Source organism: Papilio polytes, unplaced genomic scaffold (genome assembly GCF_000836215.1).
Source record: "Papilio polytes unplaced genomic scaffold, Ppol_1.0 DF823934.1, whole genome shotgun sequence".
NCBI lineage: Eukaryota > Metazoa > Arthropoda > Insecta > Lepidoptera > Papilionidae > Papilio > Papilio polytes.
The window spans coordinates 1657934-1667521 of NW_013525270.1; the positions used below are offsets into that span (position 1 = coordinate 1657934).

Below are 9588 nucleotides of genomic sequence, written 5' to 3' on the forward strand. Positions count from 1 at the left end.
ATTTTACAAAAGAATTGCGAAAATCGATTCAAGAAAGAAATCGATGTTATGTGAAAGCATGCAACATATGTAAAATGTTTTGTGGGATTCAAAATGAATATATTTGGTTTGACCAAATTCAAATATAACTAGTACTGACTGAAAAGTTGCTTTCATATTAACTAAGTAAATTAGAAGAAATGCTATAAACTAAAACAAGTTTGAAGACGAATTAAAATATCTTGAAGTTTTATTAAAAAAAATTAGAGACTATGTTTAATTTTCATTTACCATAGAAAAACCACACGCTAATCTTTTTAAATCATGCTCATCAATAATTAAATCGATTGTACGCAAGTACGAACATCGATTTGATTTCGCATCAAATAATAGCAACGCACAACACAACGGACAGTGGCATTTTCTTGTGCTCAGTGACTTGACACTTGTTTATCAAATCGATACGCAATAACTTCCAAACAAAGTAAAATTGTTGGGTATTTGAATTGTTTAGTCTTTTATGCGCCGAGACTTGGAATACACGAAGTAGAAATTTTTGTTTCGAAAATGACAAACATTTTAGGTGTTTGTCTATTTTCTTTGCTGTGCTTTTCCTATGCAAGTGAGTATACTACAGTTTTTATTTTACGTGCAATGTAATCAAATTATATACGTGTAATTATTTCCGTTGTTGTAATGAGTTTAGTTTCATTTTGCGCTGTAATCAATTCGTGTTGTGAGGTGTTTTGTTAAAAAGATTCCTTGTAGATATTATTAATAAATTTTAATAAAACTTCCAAGGTTGATGGATAAATGTCATGTTCTTGTTATTGTTGACTTGCAATTTGCACGCAAATCAAGTAGTTTTTAATTGTTTAGACATTAAATGTTTAATTAATTCTCTTCTTATAATCTATATCTACGTCACTTCTATTTTAAACTTGAATCATATAAAAATGTTATACTTAGAATAAGCACAAAAAATAGTGTGTTTTATTGAATATTGTTAACTATTATTAATCAAGAAATGAAGGTAGTTAGTGAAATTATGTCCAAAGAAAATATTTTTCTCTTATCTAAAACTTTCCAGAACAATCTAGACCTAGTGTCCTGAGCATTTTTTTGTTCTCATGATCCTCCTTTCTGTACTATTTACAGTGAATTCGAGAGTTGTGGCATAGTACTAAATAATTACATAGAATTCCTAATCTAATATCTATTATCCACATTGAGTTTAAATAATTTTTACTATTAATTACTCTGCAGAGACCAAAAATGTTCAAACTATAAGGTAATAAACTAAAATGTATTGAATGGACATCATAGGGACAATTTTCCTCAATAAGTTTCAATAAATTAATATATTGTCCCCCCTCTTGAACAATTGTGTACCGGAAATTCCATTAGTGGGGGTACATGAATCATAATCTACTGTTTATGCAGCTAAACAAATATGTGTCATTTCCTTTGTATTGAATTTTACATAGAAAGTATTTTAAAGTAATACAAAATTTCAATATTGTTTAAATTCTTATTGAATTCTATAACAACATATTATACATTAAGTTGTTAAATTATGTATGCAATGAAATATTTCCAATACAATGCTTCTGAAATTGTGGATTTTTCTGAGCAGCGATCATTTCACCATTTTGGTCAATTCTGGTGGCTGCTTGTTCATTTGATACCTTATGACATAAAAAAATACATTAAAAACAACTTTTATTTCTATCACTAGCTAGTTAATGATATGTTATTTCTTTTACAAGTGTTTTTCTATATAATATAATCACCCAGTTAAAGTAAATATGAATGTTATCTCATGACCAATATACTTGTTATTGCTGTTAGTGACCTTTTAGTGTATGCTTTACTGCTACAAATTATGAATTTATCATATTTATTACAATAAAATTTAAACTCAGCTTATTATCCGATAGACAAAGTTATATTTGTTTGTGTCTATGTAAATTTGATTGTAACAACCTAGAGTCTGAATGACTGGACTGGTTTTGTTGATTGAGATGTCATTAGATTGGTCTTCTTCCCTGGAATGTCATAGAGTGTATTACACCATCACAAAATGCATACACTGGATGTGAGAATTGAAATTCTGAAGAAATAGTGAAAATCCGAGTTCAAATCTCATTTGCTGTAACTTTTATATTAGCTTTCTTTTTAATCTTATGTGCCATTTTTCATTTTTATCTGATAGATGATCTAGATTTTGTCAGTTCTTTTTTTAAAGGAGTTTATTAGGGTATTAATTATATCAAATTGTTGCATTATCTAACATGCACCACATAATTGATTAACATTGCAAATTAAATGGTTTTATTTATCCTGTGTAGATATGTTTCCTTAAATTGACATATATTGTTGATAGTAAGATTTAAAAGAGGTGTCTAGTGTCACAAAAGATAAATGTTTGTCCGTGTTTGTCTCAAGTCTTTCAACAATGAAAACTCAACTATTATTATCTTGTTTGTGAGTAATCTTATACCGATATGAGCAATTGGTGACACCTGATACAACCTAGTTGTGACTTAACAACCACGTAACAAAAGTAGACAAGAAATCATATTAATATTATAAATACAAATGTTTTGGTGGATGTTTGTTAGAGTTTGTAGCCTAAATAGCTGAATGGATTTCCATGAAATTTGGTATAGATGTAGAGGATAGTCTGGAAGAACACATTGGTTACTCATTTTGTTTTCTTTTTAATTTAATGTGGGGTGATTCGCAGGCAGCTAGTAACATAAAAATGATGTGTTGTGGCAACTCGATTTCTACAGCACTGGAAATAAACTATATATGTATTAATATAAGACAGTCCTAATGAGGTTACTGATAAAATTATCTATATTTTTTAATCTAATTTGAACTAGTAAGAATCATCAGTTCAGTATGTAAATATTTACTTTATAGTACTTATTACAGTTTTCTATTGGTAATATTATTGTCTCCTTTAATTAAATTTTTACAAACATAGTTCTTGTATACAATGATGTAAAAGTTTTATAAGAAAACTATTTTTTTCAACAAGAATAAAAGGGAAGACATTAATTTAGATGTCATTGTTATAATCTTACTAATATTATAAATGCGAAAGTTTAGATGGATGGATGTTTTTTAGAGTTTGTAGACTAAACGACCAAAGAGATCTTTATGAAATTTGTCATATATGTAGAGGATGGTCTGGAAGAACACATAGGCTACTTGCTTTAGTTTTTAATTCCGCGCAGACGGAGTTGCGGGCGATAGCTAGTAATTAATATTAAGAGCAATATTACCATTTTAAACTAGACACAATACAGTTATATTGTTTATTTTCCTTGTGGTCATCTGAATGTGTTATGATGTGATTAATTATGAGTAAATTGGTAATTAAAATATTTATTTGTTATCTGATTCTATTTAATTGGAATTTATAAATTTCTATCCAATCAAGACATCAAAGTAAATTAGAGATGTAACCTCTTCGGATGAACATTTTTACTTTATTAGTGCCTTCTTAATAATTTCACCAAATTACCAAACAAAGAAAGAATTAAGTTCTGTACAGAGTAATCTCTACTTAATATTTTAAAGAGGAAATATCTTTATTTTTGGATTTTTGATTCACGCAAAAACTTGTGGGCCGATTTTAAAAATTCTTTCATTATTAGAAAGGTATTACCTGTGAGTAACATAGGCTATGTTTTGAATTATTTTTGATATCACGGTGGCGAAGTCGCGAGCAAGAGCTAGTATAAGATAATCTTATTATCCAATACTATTTAAGTATATGTTTTATTGTAAATATTGATACCAGTATGTCTATACTAATTAATGATAAAATATGATTAATTAGTTGCTTTACTAACGTTATCAATAGCCTAAGTAATATTCTTTTGTACTATGTTTTAGCAATCGAAATATCTAATCTTACTTGACCTAATTGTAGCTTTTGTTTGATAGAATGATTTCTAGGACATTTATATGAAATATATAAGGTTTTTTTGTCTTATAAATGTGAAAGTTTAGATAGATGGATGTTTGTTTTTTAGAGTTTGTAGCCTAAACGGCTGAACGGATTTCGATGAAATTTGTCATAGATGTAGAACATAGTCTAGAAGAACACATAGGCTATTCACTTTTGCTTTTTGAATTCCTCGCGGACGGAGTCGCGGGCGAAAGCTATATCCCATAACTATTTGAGATATGTAATTGTTTTTTTTCTGCAGGTATAGCATCAGCACGCCAACTACCTAAAGAATGCTCCAAAGGGCCCTCGTATTGGTGTCAAAATATTAAGTGAGTAATTACTTCTTATTACCTGACTTATATATTATAAATGCGAATGTTAAGATGGATGGATGGATGTTTGGAGTTTATAGCCTAAACGGCTGTATTGATGCAGATGAAATTTGGCTTAGATGTAGAGCATTGTCTGGAAGAACACATAGGCTGTTTGTTTTTGATTTTTTTTTATGTCATTCGGCGTCGCGGGTTAAAGCTAGTATTAAATATAAACTATTGCCGTCTATCACTGAATTGTACCATAAATTTAGTATTTCGAAGTTTGTATCTATTTTATGTTTTTCATATTTTTAGTATCGTCCTTGACAACTAGGGTTGCTACTTTAAATAATTATTAAAATTATTGCACCTAGGGTTGCCTCTGACTGCGGTGCAGTGGGCCACTGCATCGGCACAGTATGGGAAAAGCAACAAATTGAAGTTCGCCATAATGAAGTATCCGAAAAAATCATTCGACTCTTCAGACAACTGAAGGATGTTAAAGATCTTATTAATGCGGTATGTTTGAGTTTTATATTCGAGAATCGTGCATTTTAATTTTTTTATTATACTTTTATATTGTTCAGGATTGGTGTATTTTTAAGTACAATAGCAAGGTTATATTTTTACAGGTGGTTCTGTAAGCAATATAACTGTTGGCTTTCACTGTCAAAATCCATGAAAGAATGTTATTTATGTTTAATTAAATATTAATCAGAAGGACGAATAGTACAAGTTTTGACAGTAGACATCTACGGTTCTATGCAATGTAATGGTCATATAGTTGTTCAATTGATTTTTTAATCTTTTGAGATGTTCATGCCTTGCGTAATAGTCACACAAAAGGTTATTTCTATGGCCTACCATCAAACACTTTGTTCTTTGTTCTCTAATCCTACAAAAGTATAATGGAATAAAGACCTCTAGTTCACAAAAAAGGAACAATTCTGTAAACGCAATTTTAAATGATAGTAATACGTCATGAGATGACTAACTACGTACTTAATATAAATTATGTCGACTCTAGAATATTTGTATATTACAAACGTATTGTGCATACGTTTTATTTAGTCAAGTTCTTGTTGTAATTATGCGCATGTTTCTGTTTAACGTTAATGTATATTTATATTGGTAGATATGCTTGTTTTGTTACTATGTAACACATTTATTTGTCTACAATGAACAAACATTCTAACTTGCGATTGCTCTAACATTGAAGAAATTAATACTAATCTATACTAGAATTACAGAGGAAAGATTTATAATTTTTGAATGTATTGAAATAACTCAAAAACTACTGTTCCGATTTCAAATATTCTTGCACCAAAGCACCGTTATCAGTGAGTAACAAAGGTTCTATTTTTCATTTTATCGCGGATGAAGTCGCAAGCAACAACTAGTCTATACTAATATTATAAAGAGGACAGATTTGTATTTTTGAATGTATTGAAATAACTCAAAAATTACTGGGCTTATCAAAAATTCTTACACCATTTAAAAGCTACGTTATCATAGTAACATAGGCTATTTTTATTTATTACTAGCTGTTCCCGTGCGGCTTCATCCGCATGAAATTATGAAAAGTCTATTTTATTGTTTACATTTGTCAAATTATCAATAGCAAATGTCAAAATGACAAACCTTGACAATCTTGTTTCCTTAATGTTGGCAGCAACTTATGGTCTCTTTTCCCACATTAGGGTTTTTATCTAAAATATTGACCCCCTAGGTTTATTGGCGAGAAAATATATAGCCTAAAGCGTGACGTAAGTGTAGGACTTTTTATTAAAGAAAGAATTATTCAAAATATGCTGTAATTGCTGACATCTTAGGCAACAAAAAAGTGTGTGTACGCTTTATTATAATAGTATAGATTTTTCTAATTTCACGTTGACGAAGTCGCAAGCAACAGCTAGTAAACGATATATAGGTTATATTACTTAGTTTAAAGCGGTTACATTACGTTAAAACATTATTATTCCTATTAGGAGTACCTTGCAGCACGCATGAACTCGGCGTGCCGCGATGTTCCCGATCAGACAATCACCAAGTACTGTCGCGAGAATACCGCTCATCTGGAAGAATACTTGTTGGCTCTTCTCGCTTCGGAGACCTCACCAGAGACAATGTGCAGCGTCGTTGCTATGTGCAACAGTGATAAACTTGACAACGTCTTGTCTATGAATGTAAGACACACACGATTGATATACGTATACAGGATGTTCCGAAATGTGTAATGCCTGTTATATGACAACACAAAACATAGAATTTTTAACTTTGTTTGATAGTTTAGATATAAAATTATTTGTTTATGTTTGGTTAATGCATGAAATTGTCTAAGGAATATGTGATCTTCCATTTTCAAAAACTTGTACAGCGTAGCTTAGATATCTTAAAACATAAATAAGTGGTTTTTATTGTTGAACAATTTACAAAGGAGTTTATTATTTCAGAAGAAGAAATCGACTACAGCTAAAACACCGACTGATAAGTATGGAGGTAATTATTAATTGTAACACGTTTAGTTACAGGATGTTCTAAAATGTGATTTTAATTTGAAAGTTTTTTTAATGGGTGTAAATTCTTAACCATATTGTTCTTTACAATGTTATTGGATTTCGAATACCTTGACGGTTTGTAGACAAATCAATGTCGCTATAAAGTGTGAAGCGGAAAATTGAAATTACCAAAGCGATTTACGTAATAACGATTTAACTAATACAGTACTCTAAGAAATGTCATTGCACAAACATAATGCAATTCCATTTTAATCAAACAAAATTCTCCTGTCTCTCTTGCAATGGCTCTTTCTTTCTCTTTCCTACAATCTTAAAGGTACTAAAACAATTTCGTTGTATTTTTACAATAAGAGAATTCATATTAAATTATTTTTGCAGGTAAATTGTTAGGAGCCTCAAAATGTACTTGGGGACCTTCTTATTGGTGCAGCAACTTCAGGTAATTATTATAATTATTTTTAATGTTAATCATACTTCTTATTTCATGTTATAGATGCAAAATATTGGATGGATGGATGGATGGATGGATGTTTGTTACTACGTATATCCAAAACTGCTTAACGGATCACGATAAAATTTGACACAGATACATTTTTTTTTAATTCTGCACAGCTAAAGTTACTGACAAAGGCTAGAAAAAATTTCAAACATTTTGTTTAAAAGTCGATGTTTCGATTTTTCGATAGTCTCGTATGTTTTTAAAACAATAGTCTTTGCCACTCGACCTTTTGCAATTGGAACAGCAATTGAATCAAACACGCGCACGATGATTTACAAAGCTATGTTTGTAAAAAGACAATTTGCGTTAGGCCGGTTGTTGAACAATGATCGTGTTGCATAACGTTGTTATTGTTGGACGGTAGCCGGTAAGACGCACCAATTATATTCAAACGGAACAACGTACTATGATTTCCTTTCTATTCGTATGTCTTTCAATCTAAAACTTACCAGATTATCTATTGTTAAACTTGTTAGTTGGCAATAATAATGGCAATCATTTGACCTATATAGATTACACTTCTATGCATTGTCTATTCATTTTAAACAGCACAATGACTTATAAGTATTAAATACGAGCTGTTGCCCGCGACTTTGTACGCGTGGTATTAGAAAACATACAAACTATAAAAATTACAAAAAGCTACGTATCCCTCGGGAACCGGACATTTCTCGGGTATGAAGCTTATCCCATGTGTACTCCAGACTTTGTTTTATATCTGTGCCAAATTTCAATAACATATGTTGAACCTTTGCAGAATGATCGAGTAAACATTAAAAAACTAAATTAATGAATCCCACGGGAATCGTAACTATTCCAGGGATAAAAAGTAGCCTATGTGTTCTTCCAGACTATGCTCTAAACCTGTGCCAAATTTCATGGATATCCGTTCAGCCGTTTAGGCTACAAACGCTAACAAACATCCATCCATCCATACATCCATCCATCCATCCATCCATCCATCTATCTATCCATCCATCCATCTAAACTTTCGCATTTATAATATTAGTAAGAAGTAAGATTAGTAAGATAGATAAATCTATCCACTAAGAGAATGGATAGGTCAATATAACTGGTCGTTTCACTCGTTTCTTCCAGCACTGGTCGCGAATGCAAAGCCACCCATCATTGCGTGAGCCGCGTGTGGCCGCGCGCCGAGTACCCTCAGGATACTGACAGCATCTGCAAGATTTGTACCGACATGGTGAAGCAGGCCCGCGATCAGCTGCAGAGCAACGAGACTCAGGTAATGATTGCTTAGGTTACTAAACTTGCCGATGTTACAAAGATTGCCAATTTTACAAAGGTTGCCAAAGTTACAAAGGTTGCCAACATTGTCTCACACCCTAAGACGATGCTTTAATATCTGACATATGTATTTGCTTGTTTATATTTACTTATCGTATTTGATACGTTTTTTTATCGCTGTGGTTAGCCACAATTAAGATTGTGTCGGCATATTTTGATGAATAAGTAGGTATTGTGAGTCATAAATGAATAATAAGAAAACAGTTACACAAAAACAGTTAAAAAAAATATAGTTTTAAAGCGCAGAACTGTGCTGTTATTGTTGATATAATGATTGCGTCATTTAACTTAGTTGACGCAATCTATGTATTGTGCTTTAAATGTATAACGTTATACATAACCTAAAAACAATTAAAAAATCTATGTTTTCGTATAATTGATTTAGGGTTGCCAACTTTAAATTTTTTGGCTTAATCAAAAACAATAATATCCTATTTAAAAAAAATAATTTTAACCTATATATTAAATTAACAATAAACTAAAATTATTAATAATAATGAAAATTCAGTCTTGTTAGAGAGATAAAAAAATTATTATGACCCTTTGTTTGTTTTAACTGAGATCGTCGTAACCGCATCGTATCCTGTCACTGACCGATAACGGCCGCACACTCGTTAACCTTTTATGTATCTTTTTCAACCTTTATACAATGTCGTTAGAAGTTAAGCTTTAATAGGAATAGGTTGACCTTTTGGATATTAATAAATATTTTCTCTGACATGTTTCTACGAGAAATAAGTCCAAATGAAGCATTCTTTATTTATATTCAAAATACAGATATAATATTACCAAAGTATTAATGTTTTTTAACTGTTTTAGTACATAGCAATTATCGCTTGAATTCTAATGCCTGGCCACATATATCCGCCAAAATAGCGAAACGACTGCTGCCCATAGACATTCGCTATGGCGGATGCGTTGCCTACCTTTGATCGACGGAGGAGGAGACATACATAAAGAGGATATTTCCCCTTCCTATGCGTCTCCACCGTCAAATCC

General features: G+C 31.2%; 1 protein-coding gene across 1 annotated transcript in view; it reads left to right on the forward strand.

The window, feature by feature from the left end:
- Positions 1–398: 398 nt before the first annotated feature.
- LOC106101968 (prosaposin) overlaps positions 399–9588 on the forward strand; it is a 20178-nt gene continuing 10988 nt past the window's right edge. The window contains exons 1-8 of the mRNA XM_013281360.1: positions 399–601; positions 4209–4278; positions 4638–4782; positions 6252–6449; positions 6717–6762; positions 7161–7221; positions 8380–8527; positions 9098–9101. Of these exons, the coding sequence (XP_013136814.1) occupies positions 547–601; positions 4209–4278; positions 4638–4782; positions 6252–6449; positions 6717–6762; positions 7161–7221; positions 8380–8527; positions 9098–9101 (727 nt within the window). The 5' untranslated portion in view covers positions 399–546. The remainder of the gene's footprint in view (positions 602–4208; positions 4279–4637; positions 4783–6251; positions 6450–6716; positions 6763–7160; positions 7222–8379; positions 8528–9097; positions 9102–9588) is intronic.